A 19,949-nucleotide genomic window follows, 5' to 3' on the forward strand; every position below is an offset into this window, starting at 1 on the left:
TATAATGATGGAGAGACTGTCTGCGAGCATGTTGGCGGAAAAATTCAAATGTTGCCAACGAAACGCCGCAGGTGAGTTTGGTAAAGGAGGAAAACAGTTAGTCTGCATGTGTGTGCTGACTTTAAAGTCCCTCTTGAACATGTTTCATTTATTTATTTGTGTGTGTTTTGTGCATTTAAATGTGTATGTTTCTTTTGATGTTATTTACTGTGATGGCGTGCACATTATCATATCTCTAAGTTTTCATGCTCATGTGTTTGTGTGTGTATGGGTGTGTATGTGTGTACGTGTTTCTGTGTGTGTATGAGAGAGAGAGATAACAGCCTGTAAATGTACTAGGGCCGATCTTAGTGACATCACTATTTGAGAGAATCTGAGTGGTCAGGAAAGTCATTTAGAGTTAAATTGGGTTTACCAGCTGGACACTAGAAGGAAAAAGTGTGTGTGCATGTGTGAGAGAGAGACAGAGAGAGAGAGAGTGTGTGTGTAGGTGTATGTATGTGAGCAAGAAAAGAGAGAGAGGGAAGGGGGAGGAGATACAAAAGGGAGGAACAGAGTGGAGAGGAAAGCAGAGAGACATAGTAAGGTTTAGGAACAAGAAGGAGTTGTTGCCTGTGATACAGTACAGACAGACAGACAGACAGACATTTTCCTCTTGCAACTTCTAGCAGCGGTACCAGTCTGTCTTAAACAACTAAGGGTGGAAGTGTAGGCGACAGAGAAAAGGGAGTTGCCTACTAGCAGAGGTCAGGCAGGCAGAGGGGAAGCTAGTGGATGTTTTTTAAGAGTTTGCTTATCTGACACTGACAACAGGATGAGGAGCTGAGCGAGGGAGTAGACAGGGAGAGAAGCATGGAGCAAGCAACTTTACCTACAGTACATTTGCATAAGAGACATAGGAAAGACATGCACTGGCTTCTCTGAGAGAGGTAAAGAGACAGAGGTAAACAGTCCACTTTCTCCATTCTGTCCAAAGGAGCGGGAGTGAGAGCCGAGGGATCGTAACACTGGAGCTCAAGGATAAACCATGGACTCTGCATACATCCCACTACACCTGGACGTGAGTACTACATCCCTGTCCCTCTGTCTCTGTCTCTCACACACACATGCATAGATCTGTCTGTCAAACCACAGGCCACAGGAACTGCACTGCTGAAACCATTAGTCTCCGCTGGGAAAAACACACTCGTGTATATGAATACACTGCTGGCCCACTGTATTGCTCAATCTACCTCTTGTCAGGTAAGCAACTTGTCTGAGAATAATGTGCCCATTATGGGTTCAAAGAGCATGACGTAACTCGCCAACGCTGTGCAACATGCGAAGTATGAATTGGCCCTCAGTGTTATTGCTCAGCAGCTTTAATGTGAAAAGCAGAGGTGTGTTTTTGTTCTGTATTTCACATCGGTTTAGCTGTCAGACGCACAACGAGGGCAGTCTCTGAGCTTTCAGCAGTCATGGGTTAGATATGTCAGTATTTCCACTGATGCTGTTACAGTGTTGTGCCTCAGTAGGGCCTCCTGTTAACCACAATGCACTTGTGAGATCTCTGTGCAGCATCCCGGGCTGAGGAACAGAGGATGAAAGAGACAAGCTGTGAATACATGCTGAACTACTGATGCTCTGTTCTACCTCACAATTGAGACTTAAGCCAAAAAAAACAGTGCACGTAGGCATGTGCATGTAGATGTGACCAGCCAGAAAAAGCAATTTACAGTTAAGCTGTGGAAACAGTGTGTTTTCGAGCTAACTCTAAATCTATATCAAAGTTGTCTCACATTTTTACAACCCTTCACTGTTACATATATTGGCAAGTTTTTTTCCGTGTTAGGTTCACTCTGCCTGGCTGTTAGCCTGTGTTTAAGCTCTGTGGTGCTCTGTGCTCGGACACATTTGTATCCAAGTGCGTGTATGTTCTGTATGTGTAGAGCAGAAATGGACGCCTGGGTCATTAACCAACTAATCAGTCCAGCTGGGATGAATTAGAGTGCTGTTCTAATAGATTCCAATAAAACTCTACAGCAGCCTACCTGGAATATTGTTCTAATGATTTCATCTGTTACGCCTCAGAAAGTAGAGCCACAACTGCAACTGTTTTGGACATTTTTCACCCCACCCCCATTATGTATTAACTCCACAGCCCAGAGTAAACCATTAATGATGAGTTAAGTATGGGGAGTATGGTACAGGCTTAACCTCACATTTAATTATAGTGACTGTATGTTCACTTTATACATTTTAATGGGGGGAAAAAGTGTTAGCCAGTACAGATGTATCCTCAGAAGTGATCCCAGGTGTGTATATGCACACTGCACATCATATCTGGACCCATGAGGCTATCCGACATGGCACAGTTTCAAGAAAATGAGTTAGCTCAGAGCCTGAAAATGAACCCTGTGGCATGTACGCTGCACGTATCGTGTTCTGAAAGAATGGGACGGCAGCATAGAAAAATGAGAGCTTGGAAGGGGGGGAGAGAAATCAGGGAGAGTGAGAGGAGGAATTTAGGAAAAGAAACACGGGAAGAACAACAGGAAGGGAAAGTTGAGGGACCAGGCGTAACATGAAGACAGCGGCAGTGGATAAATCAGCCGGCTGTGGTGACACTCCGGCCCCCTGGCCCGGCAACAGTCTGCCGCACTCTTCCGCAAAAACACCATTCATTTTAAGACCTAGGAAAAAAAGAGCGGAACTAATGGGGGAGATGGAGTGGGAGAAAGTCCATAGGAAAATGGGAAGGTGATGCAGAAAAGCATGAAAAGTGACATTTTAACAGGGAAGAACAAAAGATGTAAGAGAATAAAGGAAAAAAAGATGGTTTGAAGGGGACATGAGGGACTGTGCTTAAAGAAAAGTAAAACAGGGTTATATACGGTGGTGTATGACAACAAAAGGACAAAGTTCAAGGAATGCAAGGAGGAAGGAGGAAGGGGAAAGGGAGCAGAGTTTGAAATAAACAGATAAAAAGAGGGGCAGAAAGAGAAACGGATGTCAGAGGTCAGAGGTTTTAATCAGTGAGTTCAGAAAGACGCGGGGCAGACCAGCAGCCACACTCGTCCGCCGCATGCCAGGGTCACTCAGCTGTCTGCTCATGAGGTCAGGTCACATATAATAAGTCTCATAGGCTGAGCACAGAGGGGAAAGACACACAAACACGGCTGTTGAACTCCATACCTTTCATTTCGCCTTATCCCTGACCCCCTTCATTATACGGCTCTCCTCATTTATCCTTCCAGAACATTTCATTGTTTAAGCCAGAGGAAAGGTATAAACAAGTCAGAGATAAAATAAGGAACTGGGGAATGTAATCATAAAAATGTCAGTTTTTCTAGCCAACTTGAATGAGCTGACATCTGGGTGCCACCCACTCAGATGCACAGAACACATAAAACATCTAAATTAAGTCTGGATGCTCTTTGCCCTCCCTTGAAAGTGGATTGAACCATTCATAAGGCAGACACCCAGGGAGGAAACAAAGAGCCTGAAAAGCAGTGTAGGACACTGTTTCCAAACTTCTTTCTCTGTTTTTGCCCCTGTTCCTCTTCCTCGCTGCAGCTGTGACACACCCTTCTGTGTGACAACCTAACCTTTGTACCTCAGGGTGGTTTTGTAGGTGAGGAAAGTACAGGAGAGATGTGGTGTTGTTGTCCTTAATCTGCTTTACAAGCCTCCACAATATATGGGAGAGGTTGTCCGGCAGTTCCTAATCTGTAATTGTCCTCTGCTGCGTTGCCTCAGGTGAAACAGCACTGGGTGTGGTGTTTAATGGCCAGCTAGCAACAATCCCACGCTAGAGGTGGCTTATTTTCCCAGGCTTGCCCTTTGAGCCACGTACCACACACAGTACACATACCCACAGTCACATATACATAAAAAATACACACCTTCACACCTGTGACCTCCTTTTAACCTTTTTTCTGACAGCGTGGTAAGATTAGCTGTCATTACAGCGTCATTATGTGTTTACTCAGTCATAAACTCCTCTGTTATCTCGCTGTAGAGGCCCTAATCGATTCTCTGTCCCTTACAGGCGAGAGATAAAGAGATAGAAGCGAGAATGAGTCCTGCAAAAGACATAAATTTAGATGCAGATGGGGTTTATTGTTCTGTTCTTCTTTACTGTGCAGCAGTTCATCTGATTTGCAGTGCAGATTTTTCTTTTCTGCCTGGTAAACAAGTTTTGCACCTTTGCACTGACCCTTTAACATCTCAGCTCCTTTTCAGGTCAAGCTAGCCATTACCTTGCTGCTTTGCAATTATTCACTCACTTATTAACACTCATACTACAGAGATGTAGGGTGTTGGCCGGGTCGCAGTAGTATTTGTGTGACCCCTGTCTGTGATCGCGTTCCAGCACTGAATGCCCTGCCAACACAATCAAGTGTAGCTAAAAGAGTGCTCTTGCAGCATCTGTGGGTTTCAAGTCAAATTAGTGACTGCGAATATAATCTTTTCACCCATTTGTATGTGCAGTAAGTGAGTGAAGCAGGCAGGAATATGGAAGAAATAGGGAGGTTACATGCAGCTGGGCTGTGCAGGTGCAAATGAATCTAACTGTGGATGACCCAACGTTGGGAATACAACGTGTGTGCTGAGCAGAGCATGCCAGTGCATGCACATCTAAACTCTAGGGAGATTACGGATGTCCCATTTCTTGTCTTTCTTTTCTTTTTGTTTTATTTGCAAAATAAAACAACACAATTGTAATTGTGTGGTGGATACCTCTGTGCATGACGGCAGCCTTGAATTCATGATTTAACTAATGCAGATTTGTTTTGATTGATTTGCAGTGGCATTACTAGTAATGCTGCCCCAAAGCTCATATTTTTCAAAACTGTGACATTAAAAGCTTTCATTTGTTTTGATCACATCACTGTAGAAGACATGAAGTCCAATTATTCAGCTGGCTTACAGTCAGTGAGCACTTATTGCGGCACTATTTTTTTTGTTTTTTGTAATTAAAATACCAGAATTTACCCTGACATCAGACTAAACTGAGCATTTAGGTCTGCTATTTGATGCCTGAGATACATCTTTAATCTTCCTATAATTAAGGGGTTAATTAAATTAGACCTCAAATAAAAAATATTTTTAAAAAGCTACTTAATTCTTGAATAAGTATTTTCTCAAGTCATTTGAAAAAAAAAAGGAAGAAAAAAATCTGGCTACATGTCACTCTATCAGGTCTCTGTAAATACCAAACACATCACAGGCATCCACACACACACACAAACAGCACTACTAGAGTAGAGCACACACAAACATGCAGCATGATTAAATTACAGATCGAGACTGTTTAATTACTGCTGCTTAGGTGTCCTGTGAGATAAATGGATCTCTAGGGGAAGAAGCCTGCAATAAATTAACAAAGAAAAAACAAAGTAGCACTGTTTCTACAACCAGGAGTAGCAAGCAAACAACTTCTTATGGACATGTGAATGGTAAATTTCTTGAACATATGCCACATGAAGGCTGAAGACTGATGAGAAACTAGTGTGTCCAGGAAGGAGAAGACATAAGCATAATATACAGAGTCCAGAAGCATCTCTCTGGGGCTATCTCTTTTGCAGATTTCAAGCAATACTTTATATTGTGTCATTATGTCATATGATTTAAATTCTTATTTAAAACACACAGAAGGAAGGACAGAGTGGTGCATGACCTGAAGTCGCAATTTTTTTTCTTTGATGTTTAGGTTACTTTGTATGCGTTCCTTTCTTCTTCCACTTCCTCTTCCTGTTCTGTTCTCTACCTTATTACCTCTCCTCACCTGCGCATCTCCCTCCAGGTCCACCATGTTCCCTCCTAACCTCCTGCTCCTCATGGTCCTGCTGCTACCTCATGCCTCGTCTGGTCGCCAGGGTGGAGACACCAGCGAGATCGATCATGGCAGGGTGCACCCCACACCTTCCGCTTTGTCACCGTCACTCCGGGATCCCGGTCTGGCTCAGACCATCCAGAGTCTCCTTTTGAGCCGACTGGGGCTGCAGTCTCAGCCTGACCCAAGGCCTGGAGTGCCAGTGCCACGGTACCTCGTGGATCTTTACCACTTCCACCAGCAGCAGTACCATCTAGTAGAGGACCCTTCATTTAATTTCCCCAGTCAGCACATCCAGGAGGCCAACACTATACGCAGCTTCCACCACAATGGTAAGCTTACTTACACAATTAGATGGCACGTAGTCAGGTGATTCCTCTTGATGTCAAACTAGATTCATGATATATGAATTAACTGTTTGAGCTGATTCTAGCTTTGAACCTTTATGGCAGTAACACACCTTTGCAAGTCTTTGTATGTCAGTTTTGAACAGTCAAAATAAGATACTACACTATCAAACGAGATAAGTGTAGTAAGTTTTTTTCAAAACATGTATGAGATCAGATTTAGACTAAGATAAAATATAGACTCGGGACTCTTCTCATCATAGTTGGATTAACCTGTTCACCAGGGAAACATTTGCTTTTGGGCCTATCCTGGCCATCATATTTGCCTCCCAGTTGCCCTTATTTCAGCACAAACAAGCTAGAATAAATGCAGACCTGCGATAATGGTTCATTATCAGTGAACCATCAGTGAGTTAACACTGCATATTCCTGTCAGACATGTTTGCTCCAAACTAAGAAAATGACAAAGGAGGAGCACACACACTCATATAATCTGATCTGAAGGCTCAGGTAATCCTGTAGCACCACTGAAGGAATTCCCAACTTTTGCCAGTACAATTATTTGATAATACAGAGGATGACATTAGTTAATGTTGCATTTTTGTGAGGAAAATCCATAAAGGAACTAACCCACGTGCTGTAACTATAAGGCTTTTAGTGTTATAGGTTAATGTATAATGTAAATGTAATGTAAATTTCTTTTAAAAAAATCTATCTGATATAGATTTCATTTTTTTTAAATTAAGTTTCTTTAAAAAAACAACAATGTTAAATTATTTGCTGACTACGCTATATAGTCTGACAATTTTCCTGCTATTGCTCAAATAAAGTCTTACTAAAGTGTTATATTGCTTTGTCACTCTTCCACTTAGAGCCCCTTGGAAACAGTCTTGGTGCAGAGGATCATACCAGAGTGCACATTTCCTTCAATATCTCTTCCATCCCTCAAGATGAGAGTGTGCTCTCTGCTGAGCTCCGCCTCCGTCGCAGTGACGAAGCAGCTCTGGGTCCTGGACCCCACAGACTAAACCTATACCTCACTGAGCACCATGAGGACCCTGAGCCCACTCTGCTGGAAACAAGGTTACTCACCAATGGCCTCCGTAGTTATAAAACAAGTGGTTTCTGGGAGGCTTTTAGTCTTAGTGCAGAACTCCTACATAAGGCCCATGCTGGGACTGGCAGCCTAGGATTCCTCCTGGAGGTCAGACCTGAAAACAACACCACCTCACTTCCTGAGCAGACCCTCTCTTCTGCTGCAAGTGAGGGGACAGAGAAATCAAAAGAGGCACACCTGAGGGTATGCAGATCTGTGGGACAAGACGATCACAGCTGGGCCCAAGAGAGACCCCTCTTGGTTACTTACAGTCATGATGGCCGTGGACAGGCTTTAGTCAAACATGGCAGAAGAAACCCTGGTAATGGCCAGAGGAGAAAAGGAGCAAAGGCGAGGGTCAAGAATAAAAACAAGGATCTCAATAGAAACCAAATCTGGGGAAGGGACAAAAAAATGGGGTATACTGTGCCGAGCTGGGCAGATGACAAAGGAGGAATCAATTGGAGCGAACGTGGAAGGGTGAAAAGAAACGGTGGTCGTTCTGCAAAACTGAAGCGCCTTTCCCGCAACAGGTGCCGCCGCCATCCACTATATGTAGATTTCAATGACGTGGGCTGGGAAAAGTGGATCATTGCACCCAGTGGCTACGACGCCTTCTTCTGCCTGGGTGAGTGTCGCTTTCCTTTGGCTGACCACATGAACTCCTCAAGCCACGCCATGGTGCAAACTCTGGTAAACTCTGTGAATGGAGCAGTGCCCCGGGCCTGCTGCGTCCCAACCTCTCTCAGTCCCATCGCCCTGCTCTACCTGGACTCTCAAGACCGAGTTGTGCTGAAAAATTATCAGGACATGGTTGTGGAGGGCTGCGGCTGTCGGTAGTGAGCTCCAAGTGACAAACTCACGTGGTCGGTGGGAATACAGAAGCAACAGAAGCATGAAAAGAGATGAGAGAAGGCAAGAAGAGACTCTATAAGTCAACTAATTTCAGACTGAGTGACAGAGACAAATGTAGCAACATACCAAGGATGAGTGAGAGATTGGGAAAGGGATGAGAGAGAGACCAACAATAAATATATATATATATATATATATATATATATATATATATATATATATATATATATATATATATATATATATATATATGTATATATATATATGTGTGTGTATGTATATATATGTATGTATATATGTGTATGTATATATATGTATGTATATATATGTATATATATATATGTGTATATATATATGTATATATATATATATGTATATATATATACATATATATATGTATATGTATATGTATATATATATGTATATGTATATGTATATGTATATGTATATATATATGTATATGTATATGTATATGTATATGTATATATATATATATACACACACACACACACCACACACGACTAAAAAGTAATTACAAAACAGGAGAGGAACAAGTGCTCTGTCATTTAATTTCTCCCATTTAGCTACAATGCAACAGTGCACATCATCGACCAACTGGTTGCTATTACAGCAGAAGTGTATATTCATGTTTGCTACACATCTAGCTTTGACAAAAACTGTCTGACAGGCACATGCATATGTGCTTAGCTTTTTTTAGAGCAGGGTTTACACAGTTCTTTACTGTTCTGATGGACTTACTGATGATCGGCAGCATTAGCAATATGACGATGGCACCAGTGTGGCATCCAGACTTTGAGATGGTGTTGTTTCTGCAGTATTTGAACTGGGAAGAAGGGTTCATATGTTTTTATGAAAGGTAATAAAATAATACACCCCTTCACAAACACTCCTTCGTCAAGCTATTTAAAAACCACAACAATAATGCTGAGGAACTATTATGCTATTATTTGAATGTACTATTAACATTATTATTTAAATAAAAGAGACTTTTTTTGTAAATTTATTTTGCAGACTGAGGAAATCCAGTGATAGTTGTCTTGTGATTATATATAAATCCACTGAATCCTGATTCTAACTTAAAAGACACGTTATCTATTTAAATAGCTGCAATATGGTGTATTTAATCTTTAACATATTTAAGATACCTGCACTCAATAGAGCATACAGCATATTAAAAGTCTGCAATCCAAATGAAGTGACTTAAGGTAGCTTTACATCCATGCAAATGTTCAGTGTATTGAATTAACAGTCTGTGTTACTTCTCATGTTATCATTGAACACTTTTAAGTGTACAACACACAATAGCAGACGTAAGTGGTGTGGCCTACAAAAGCTCAACTAACAAGCCAATTGTAAGCTCTGTGTATTGTAGCTACTGACGTGTGTAACAACAGGTGTCTTAGCTAGTTGTGTCTGCATGTGTCAAGATGTTTTTTTAAAAAAAGGATGACTGATATTAAAACAGGGACTTTAGTGCCTTTCAAACAGGGGCTATAAGTGTGTTCTCTGCTGAGCTTGGTAAATGTTTCAGTGTTGCATTCTTCTCTCTAAATGGAAACATTTAAGCAAGAGCTTGTAAAATGTTTGACAATATACCTCTAATAAACAGAGCAAACAGCACAACTGTTGGGAGACTTTTATTTTTTCCTTTTCGGGAGCCCAAATGCATGAAATATCTTTAATATATATATTCTTCTTCAGTCACTTGGAGCAGAAAGAGGAAACCCACAGAGAGCACGATATGACACTGTGACTGGTTTCAAATTTAAACAAAAGAGGAAATTTCTTCTGACTGTTTCAGGAAAACAAGAACACCACACACATGCTTTTGATCACATGTATCAATGGAGGTCGCGAGAAGGATTGAATGGAGGGGTTCAGACTAACTGAACAGCATTGTTGCGTTTTTAACTGGAGGACCCTGCCTTAAAACAACGCATCCCCCTTAAGCTAGTTGAATCTTTATCATTTGTTTTTAGATCTCTTTTCATGTTTTCATTGCCTTGATATAAGTATTTCCTCTTTGATCCATTTCTTGATAACAGAAATATAAAAATCTGTGCCTACTCCTGTCAATATCTCCTACAGCAATCCAGGCTCTCAGATGTAATATCTTTAATTTTCACAGTCCTGCCTCCACAGAAGAGAACAGGATGAGATTTCAGATTGTGCTGATTTCCTATGCATTTAAAACATTCCATTACCAAATACCACTACCGATGTATGCATTACATCTTTAGAAGTAGATATGTGTGCAGGCATGGCAATATGTGTATTAAATAAGTGTGTTGAGGCATCAAAAAGAAGTCCCAGATATCTGGACCTAACCCTACCTTACCAATTTTGCACATGCGTACTGGGTGTGAAGCAGTGCATTGGTGGTAACTGTCCAGAGCATACAGCCGGAACTCTATAAACCCATTTCCCCTGTATATTTCATCTTTCAACACCTGTCAGGAGTGCACAGGTAGGTGTGTGTGTGTGTGTGTGTGTGTGTGTGTGTGTGTGTGTGTGTGTGTGTGTGTGTGTGTGTGTGTGTGTGCATGAGAGAGAGAGAGAGAGAGAGAGACATGAGATAAATAGGGCCATGAAAATAAGCAGCTGAAGATGTGCACCTCACATGTGTTTTATGATCTCATGTTCACATGTGCATTGTACCGAATAACACTCTGGGTTACTGCCAGTGCATTTCAGCATGTGCTGTAACACGTCATCACTCATGCAGTGGTTGGACGATAACCTCTGGCCTCTTTTATTTCATGACCCTTACTCACTCTTTCACCTACAACCCCTCCCACTGCCTCATTTATCACTCTGATCCTTCAGCATCCCCTTTGAAAATTACACATTAATCAAGTTCACTTTTTCCTCACCTGACGTTTTTTCAGTCAGCTGCCCAAGCTGCCACAGTTTTTGCTTGCCAGCCTGACCCCTAAACTTCTCCAAGTACTTGACTCAAACTCGTTGTTAAATCGTACATTTGTTCCTCACAACTAAAGGACTGAAATAAGTCTTCATAAGAACAAGCTGGAAAATGTTGTATAATAACTAAGAACATAAAAAATGTGATTGCTTTAAATGCAGCATACTCAACTGTCCTCATTATGTGTTAATAATTTTGCAGTGAGGCCAAAAGCCAGGTAACATCTTTTCTTTTCCTTTCTATCATAGTTGTTCTGATTACAAATCTGTAAGGGTGAAATTGTAGAGGATAAAGACAGGATATGATGACTCTTATCTTGTCAGGTGTGTGCAGTTTAAAGCTAAGTAGCAGCAGCAGCCTTGACCCAGTCACACCAGAGGATCATCTTCTCCATAAATCAATGCTTGAGGACTCGAGAGGTGCGGTGGAGGATTACTCCCAGTTACAGGGCACTGAGGGCAGCATTGCCACACTTGTGAGCAGTTGTCTGGATTTTTTTAAATATATTCCAGACAGATCAGAGGTCAGTAGAAGAGGGTAGAAATGACCCATGTTATTTCATAATGTGGGGCACTGGTCTCTCAAGATTATTAAAACCAGACGACAATTTTCTTTTGATGACATCCTCAACGCTCATCGATGAGTCACATATAAAAGTCTGCCTCAGAGAAATACGTTGTAATAATTTAATAGTATAGCTTATATAGTCAAAATATCTTTCTCAAAAGATTGATGTATTTTTTCCTCGTCCCAAAAGGTTGATTCTGTTCATATGGACGTAGAGTTTTCAGTGGGAGAAATGATTCGTCACTCATCCAAGTGACTTGTTCAGTGTCAGCTGACTGCAAATTTCCCCAACCTTATAAACAGTACATTTGCACAATGACTGAAACCTGCCCCCTGAATGAACAAGAGGCTGTACCTGCTGTTTACTTACCTGGGTGATTGAGTATGAATCAAGATACTGACTATAGTTTTTGAAATCACCACAAAAAAATCGTTATTTATATTCAAATCCTTATTAGTTATATAGCTAATCCAGCTATTCATTTCCTTATCCATTCATCCAAGAGTCACAGAGAGTGCTCGAAGCTATCCTAGCTGTCGTAGCATGAGATGTGGGGTACACCCCAGTCAGGTCACCAGGTCATACAGCGAGACAGGCAACCCTTCATGTTCACAAGTCCCCATGCAATTCAACTCAGATTTTGCACAGAAGTATAAAGACATCAGGTTAAAGGTAGCTGTAGATGTAGATAAAAGTGCCACTGATAGTTTTTGATACTTTAAATTATGACCTATCAGGAACATCCATCCATTTTCTTATCTCTGTTTCCAGTTCAGGGTTGCAGGAGGAGGCTGGTGACTATCCCAGCTGACCATGAGATCGAGGCGAGGAGCACCCTGGCGCAGACAGGCTACAAGTCTAACATGGGATACATATCAACCACTCACTTTTTACTTCCCATCCATACTTAGAGAATGTTTAATGTGATCCTCTATTTTGCTGTGGCTACAATGTAGGGACTAGTAAAGCGCTATACAAATACAGGCCATTTACCATTTTTTACGGGAACAAAAACAAAATATTATACGTTATATATAAAACATCACCTTTGAAAAATCTACTCCTAGTCAGTGTCATTAGAAATGTAAATGTGAAATGTGTCAGTAATCAGTGCTGCAGCTGAACTTCGGACCACATCAGAGTTCTTCTGTATCATATACCAGCCGTCAAATATAAGCAATGTCATTGAGGCGTGGGGATTGCTTCCTGGTTTACTACAGCGCAGGCTGAGTTCATGATGACTGGCTTATTTCCACTCACACCAACAGAGCCAAGGGGAGACACAGATGGAGAAAACCTGGTTAATCCCTGGTGTCCCCTGTTCCCTAACCTGGTCCACAAAAACCACTGCTAAGTCAACTGTACAGCCCACCCACCGTACATGTGAAACCTGTATGAATATCTGTCTAAGGCATAGTTTGAATGACTATGACGGTGTAAGAGTTTACATTTTTAAACTTTATTATAATGCCTGAATAAATTAGTCTGTGTAAACAAATAATAAGCCACAGTGAGACAATAAATCTTAGGAATTTAATAACTCTGATGGTTATAAATGTGCTCTTTTGATTTCACATATTTCTAAAGTAATATCAGCTGTATTTGTTAAAGCCTATGAAAGACCAAGAAGACCCAGCAACATATATTCTGGGCCTGCAGGTTTTTCGAACAGCTGTAATAAATAAAAGCCAAGATGACAGTGATATACCAGCAAGAGGAGATTCAGGGCATTGCTTTATACTGCTGGGGTCAACGACCCTTAATGGCCACAAAAAATCCCTTTTGGACATCAGAAACAGTTTTCAATCATGCTAACCCCTTAAGTACACTAAATTGCATTTAGATACATATAGTGTGTCATACAAGAAAATCATAGTGTCTGAAATTACTATAGCAGATGTGGATGTATATACCAGTTGTGTGCTTCTGCTGCTGCTGCTGGTGGTGGTGCTGTTGGTGGTTTCAGTCTGGAACACATAAAACAGATAGCGAAGGTTTTAGGTTTCACCTCTGAGCTTCAAAGGCAAGACTCATGCTGAAAATGAATGAGAAGAACTAGACCTCTGGATCACAGAGTAAGGCAGGTGCAGCAAGTCAAAACACCAGGTGGGCTGGCCGGAAGCAGGCGAGCCACGAGCCAGAACACTGACCCCTGAAGTCAGGAAGGGCCGCTGCATTCGCCAGCCGTTCTCCAACCTTGCGGGCTTGATGTGGAGACGCAGAGGTACATGAGCTCCAGCTGTTGTTCAAAAATTCCTCTTTGTCAGTCCTTCCTGAGTGAAAATATCTGTAGGCATGATGTGTTAATCAAACATTTTTTCCCTCTTCTTTGACCCCGTGTCCATCTCTCCAGGCCTTCTCCACTCCACCTCCACCTTACCTCTTCCAATTCCCTTACAGCTGAAGGATGAAAAATTATGTTTTTACAGGTGTCTTGCAATGCAGATGCTGACCTTGCTCAAATGGAAATTGCATTCATTCTTTCCATCCTTTTTGCTATTCCTTCTTTCTCTCACCACCACTGATTTGTTTTTAACACTCAAGGCATGTGTTCAGGGAAATGTACTGCACCACTGAAGTAGAGAGAAGGAAGGAGATGTTCTTATTTCTTATTCTTAATTCCCCCTTGAAAAAGGCTGCAAATAAGCCAACTGTCCAGACTTAATATTAAAACCACTTCACAGTTGAAGGAAAACTAAAGGTGAGCCTGAAAATCTGGCTCACCTTTAGTTAAACATAACAACCTGGTATACAGTTCATACAGGACTTCCATTTAAAGTAGAACCAGAAAGTCTCCGTGAAAATTGTCATGTAGTATGCCTTGGGTTACGTAGAACCAGTTAAATTGTGTCATAAAATGATTTCCTTGAACTTGTTTTGGCATGTTTCACTAATCAGAACAAGCTATCAATGGATGCAAAACATGACCCTGCACTCTGCGCTACTGCATGTAACAGTGCTCAACCACTCTGTGAGGTTATACCTCATAAATCCTCGTTTAAAACCTTACTCATTATGTTTTCACACCCTTCAGACTTACACAACATTGCCATATTCCAAGCTTGCGCTCTAAGGTTTAGAGTGCAATGTTAGTACATATTTAAAGCAAAGCCAAAAATGCAAAATTAAGACTCAAGTTGCATCTTTTGTTGTTTTAATGAAGTCAGACGTATCTGCCATTAACCGAACCCATCGCTCAGTCTGTGTCCTTGGTGTCCTCCATCACTCACTTCACAGGGCCCACACCAGAAGGGAAAAGCAGCACGAATGTATCCATCAACTGTGCTTACCCACTGATGAGCCAACAGACAAGAAACAAACAGAAAGGAAGGGGCAGAATGACTGAAACAGGACATATAAGGTGGAATCAAGCAATGAAGGAAGCGAGAGATGGCAACAGGAGAGAGCGAAGCCTGGCTGACAGCTGTTGGTGTGTTTACCTTGACGATATCACTCTTCTCCAGATGGTTAGTAGTACACAGAGGAAAAGGGAGCGAGCACAGCAGAAGGATGTGAGTTGCCGGAGCTCCGGTACTTGTTGCCAGGGTGAACTCATCATAGTGTATTTTATGACTTGCACATTCAACGTGCTGCATGGGTAGCAAAACAGGAATCGGCATTAGGACATGTCATAGGAGAAGAAACAACCAGCATTAAACCACATTCACTGATTCCCTTAAATTTACCTGAGATGCAAGAAAATATATAATGACAAAAACCATGAAGGCAAAATAAATAATGTGAAAATCAAACCGTTGAAATGATCTGTGGACCTATAAGTGATTAACAGCTTATGTCACCATAAATATTAGGGCTTTATTTCTTCCCAGGCTTCAGCATGTACCTCTAATCTCTGGCTTGGTTTCCAGGTTTTGTGACCTGTGGATTTTGCTGGCAATGCCTCTTTGTTTCTTGTCTAGCGTGGATTTGGGTTAGCTGCTAAATTGTGTGGAGTCACATTAACTCCTGTGCAAGTACATCCGCTAAATCTGAGGGAGCTGTCAGTATATTTCAATGCAGGTACTGTCTGACACAAAGCCTCCCTCCTATCAGGCAGCAAGGGGGAGGAAGGCAGGAAAAGCAACAGAGAAATTCAAGGAACAGAGTGACAAGAGGAGGAAATGAGTTAAAACTCAGACTAAGCCTTAAATTTATTAGGTCCACTAACATAAAAGGTCAGTGTATTCCCCCTTCATCCTGCATCAGAGCCATATAATACCATCGCAACACACTTTTTGGTGGCGCGTAAATAAACGGCAAAGTCAACAAAACAAAAAGGTGCCAGAGTGAGACTTGTAAAGACATACCCTCATCTTTACCTTGCTTTAATCCTTCCTTTCACTCTTAGGCATCTTCACAAAGCAAGTTTATTTTTCAGCGTACTTTTTCTCTACTGCGGACTCCCTCATTGCTATTGCACATGTGTCTTAGTCTGAAATCAGGGTTGATAACAGATGCATGAATAACCATGGCTCAGCACAGCGGCAGTACATGATGCTCCTGAGATGCATTAACACAGACTGGAGTCTTTCCAGCATCCCTCTAGAATAAGTAGAAGGAGTAAAGAAGAAAAAAATGAGACGCGAGAGGGGAAAGAGAAAAAAAAGAGAGAGAGAGGAGGGGGGAGGCCTGGCATAAAGATTAGATTAGCACTTTAAAACATCTGTTAACTCGTCCGGCTCTAGCTACCGCTCCCCCACATATAGGAGCCAGATTTCACATTTTCTTTCCCTCCACCTTCCCACCCTTGCTCTCCACTTCTCATTACTCTTCACACAATCTTTTTGTCTGTCACTAATCCATTATAACGATAACAGCAGTTTAATTTATGGCTTATAAATGAGGTAATACCATTTAAAACAGTACAACCAAGGGCCCATGTGTTAAACTTTATTTACATTTTTCCCTCATGACCAGTGGTTACCAGAGGTGTAAGGTTAAAATCAAAGACTTCCATGGTACTTTTTTTAAAATTAAGATTTAAATGTCTTTTGTTGTCATGGCATGGTCATGCTTAACCTACAAAAAACTGTCTGTGCCCACATATTGTGGGCTTTGCATTAACACACTTTTTGGTCCTATACCTGGTCCCCTTCCTCTTCACTCCATCAATACTGGGTGCTTTTTTATTCTTTGGTTGTTTTTAGATTGACCTTTCCATGATCTATGAGCATAAACAATTAATAAATAATAAGTCAAGAATGAACCTGTAAAGCTAAGCTTTTAACCCAAACCTGAAGAGAAAATCTTAAAGGTCTTCAGAATCATGGAAATTTGACATTCTGTTTTGCGATATGATGAAAAGGAAAAGCAAGTAAATCCTCCTTGAATTGACGTTATAGAGTGGCAAGTTTAGTAATCATGCGGTTTGCTGCATCTCTAACAGATCATGTCCTGGCACCCTACTGACGTATTTAGAATTTCTCTTTTGAGTGTGGAATGAGACATGAAATAATGCTTCGTAAAGAATGAATATGTAGCAAAACCTAAATTCTTCATCATTTATTGTGTCTTCATATTTGAATACGGTGCTACTAAAATCATTTGTGGGTTCCTCATAACTTTTTCTTTAAATGGAAAACAAAGAACTCAATAACTGTTTGTGATGTGTTCATTTTAAGGTGTTATAGACACTAAAAGTTATGTTACCTCGAAGCTGACTTGTAACAGTTTGCTACACTGAGGAAGAGCACTGACTGCACTTTATTTTAGTCAGATTTTACTTTGGTATCAAACTGGAGTTGTTTTGGTCTAAGGGTTTAATCCTGTCCCAGTGGCTGGTGTCAGCCTACACTTGCAGGTTTGGTGCAGGGAGTTCACTCACTTTGGATGGTCACATAGTTTCTGTTTCCACATTTTCTACAGCGGTGTTTTATTTTAGTAGTGTTATTAACATTTTATAATACTTTTCACAGACTACTCCCAGTGCTTCATCAGTGGGCGGCTGGCTTCCCCACCTATAGCACTGGAGCGTCTGTATTCTTTCTTTCTTCTCTTTGTTACAATGTAGGAAGTGCAAAAGCCAATTATGGTAGTAAATCCAGAGTGATGTGACTGCTTCATTAAAGCTCCAGTTTTTGCAATTTAACTATGTTACACTTAGTATACATAATATAGAAATTTGCTATATGACCAATTTAGCGTCAACATTTCCACCTACCCAGAGGATTGAGGTTTTAAGGCTTGATAATGTGTGTTACATTAAACACCCTCGTCCAGCCCTGCAAGTGAAGGCCAGGGACAGCATGCCTCCACTGTTCACATCGCCATTATGTACCCTTTGGGAAGAAAGCATTGGCCGGGTATGGAGGAAAAGGGTTTCCTCCATTCCTTTCCCCTGTAGCTGAGAGTTTGCTTCCAGCTGCATAAGCTGCAACTCCAAAGGGAGGAAGGGTGGGAACAGTATCAAGGCAAAGCGATGGAAAGACTGATATCCTCTAATCTTCATTGGTGGGCTGGTGGAGACTCAATTATTTTGTCAGATAATGAAGAGATGAGCCGAGACTCTTGAGGGACCACAGGAATGCTAATCCAAAACCACATATTTGGATTTCATGTACTCTTAAATAAACTGCATGATATCTCTAGAAAAGCTCACTGACACACCCAACGACTTTGAAAAGTCTAATCTGCCACTAAATAACAAGCAATGCCCAGCCCTTTGAACATAAGTATCTACGAAAAGAATATATCCATTACAGATCTGACCAGATCCCATAGTCAATTTGGAGTATTTTTTAAAGACATAGGACATTTGAGTTGTTATTATCCTGTCATCTGTGGAAAACAAGAACATCTGTGTAACTGACAAAGCACAAATCAGTTGTTTGTGTTAGAAACTGACACGGATGGCTGGATGGCTGTGTGCTTCAAAAAAGTAACATCCATGGGTTTCCTGATCATTTTCACAGCAAGAAGATATGTTTTTTGTAAAAGTGGTCAAGGCAATAGCTGTAGTTACATTGTTAAAACATTTGTTAATGTTTCTGACGGACCTGAATGTAACATGTAACACAAATCAGGAAGCACAGTGCTACAGTGGTACAGTAGATCAGCAGTCCCCAACCTTTTTTCCGCCACGGACCGGTCCTGTTGTGAATCCTGGACTGACCAATCAAGGTTCATTAACAGAATTCTGTATATATTTAAATTTGGGGGGATGTGAACAGGCTCTCCAAAGCTAGGCTTATGTGTCAAAGTGAGCATATTTACATGTGGAATCCTGCCCTACTTATTATATCTACATTTGCCAGGTATGACCAGCTGTTTGTGGCTGGATACTCTAAAAATAATGTTTTCACTGAAACACAATATTCTTCATGGCCTGCTATAAGCTCCTCTTATTTATTTAGCAGTTGTATGTCCCCTTCTCTGTTTTTATCTTTTTCTGGCTCTAGTAAAACACAAACTTTATTTTAATTTAAAATCCAGCTTTTCACCATTGACCAGATGTCCAGCTGAGATTACTGGAAACATGTACCCTCTTTAAATAAAAACAAGCCGCCACATGGTCCTGCAGATTCCGAAAAACCTGGTCTGAGTCAAGATCAGGTGTGTGTATGTGTGCATGTGTGTGCTTGGCAGATTGCAACAAAAGCTAGTAGGAAGGAAGAAAGGAGAAGCCAGCCAAGAGGCCATGGAGCAGCTCCATCTGAGTGCTTACGGGACATCAACAAAGCCTGTTGTAATACCAGTGAGCACTATAACAGGTGTCCATATTATTCTGAAGATCACCGACAATAGAACTGAGTGAAAATCACTTCAAAATTTTTAGCTAATATGAAATGGTATTAGGTTTCATTTGGAGGAAGAGAAAGAGACATCCTGATTGTGGTGTGGTCATGGAATGGAAACGCTAAAAACACATCTTATAAACATCCTTCACACTCCATTTGAATTCATTTATTTAGGAAGCTGTTCAGGAACTGAAGGCTGGGAGGGCTGACTCTATAACATCACCCACAATGGTAACAAAAGCTGGAGGAAGTGTGAGTATATCCATTATATCAACATATAGGCAAAAAAGCAAGAATGTTAAGAAAACCATGCATCACTCACAACCTGACAAAACTGCTGTTCAGCTGCAAAAGATCAATGTTACGATTTTGAAAATAAGACAATTTAAAGCAAATAAAATGTTTGAAACAGCCAGAGTCTGTAGGGTACAATAAATAATTAAAATCATCATTTAATGCTCCTCATTCCTCAGGAGAAATCCGAGTTTTACTGCTATGAGTATAACTTCAAGGTCAGTAAACCCATACGTTCAGTCATTACCGCCCAACCTGGGCATATTATTTTAAATAACTATATATTTCATA

The 19,949-nt window shown here is 41.0% G+C and overlaps 1 protein-coding gene across 1 annotated transcript; it reads left to right on the forward strand.

Annotated features, from left to right (window-relative positions):
* Positions 1 to 570: 570 nt before the first annotated feature.
* bmp16 (bone morphogenetic protein 16) lies at positions 571 to 8,240 on the forward strand. The gene is made up of 3 exons (XM_026193650.2): positions 571 to 1,060; positions 5,789 to 6,150; positions 7,038 to 8,240. Exons 2-3 carry the CDS (start codon positions 5,796 to 5,798, stop codon positions 8,099 to 8,101), a joined length of 1,419 nt encoding a protein of 472 aa, XP_026049435.1. The 5' UTR covers positions 571 to 1,060; positions 5,789 to 5,795; the 3' UTR covers positions 8,102 to 8,240.
* Positions 8,241 to 19,949: the final 11,709 nt, after the last annotated feature.

The sequence above is a fragment of the Astatotilapia calliptera genome, chromosome 14 (assembly GCF_964374335.1).
Source record: "Astatotilapia calliptera chromosome 14, fAstCal68.1, whole genome shotgun sequence".
Taxonomy (NCBI): Eukaryota; Metazoa; Chordata; class Actinopteri; order Cichliformes; family Cichlidae; genus Astatotilapia; species Astatotilapia calliptera.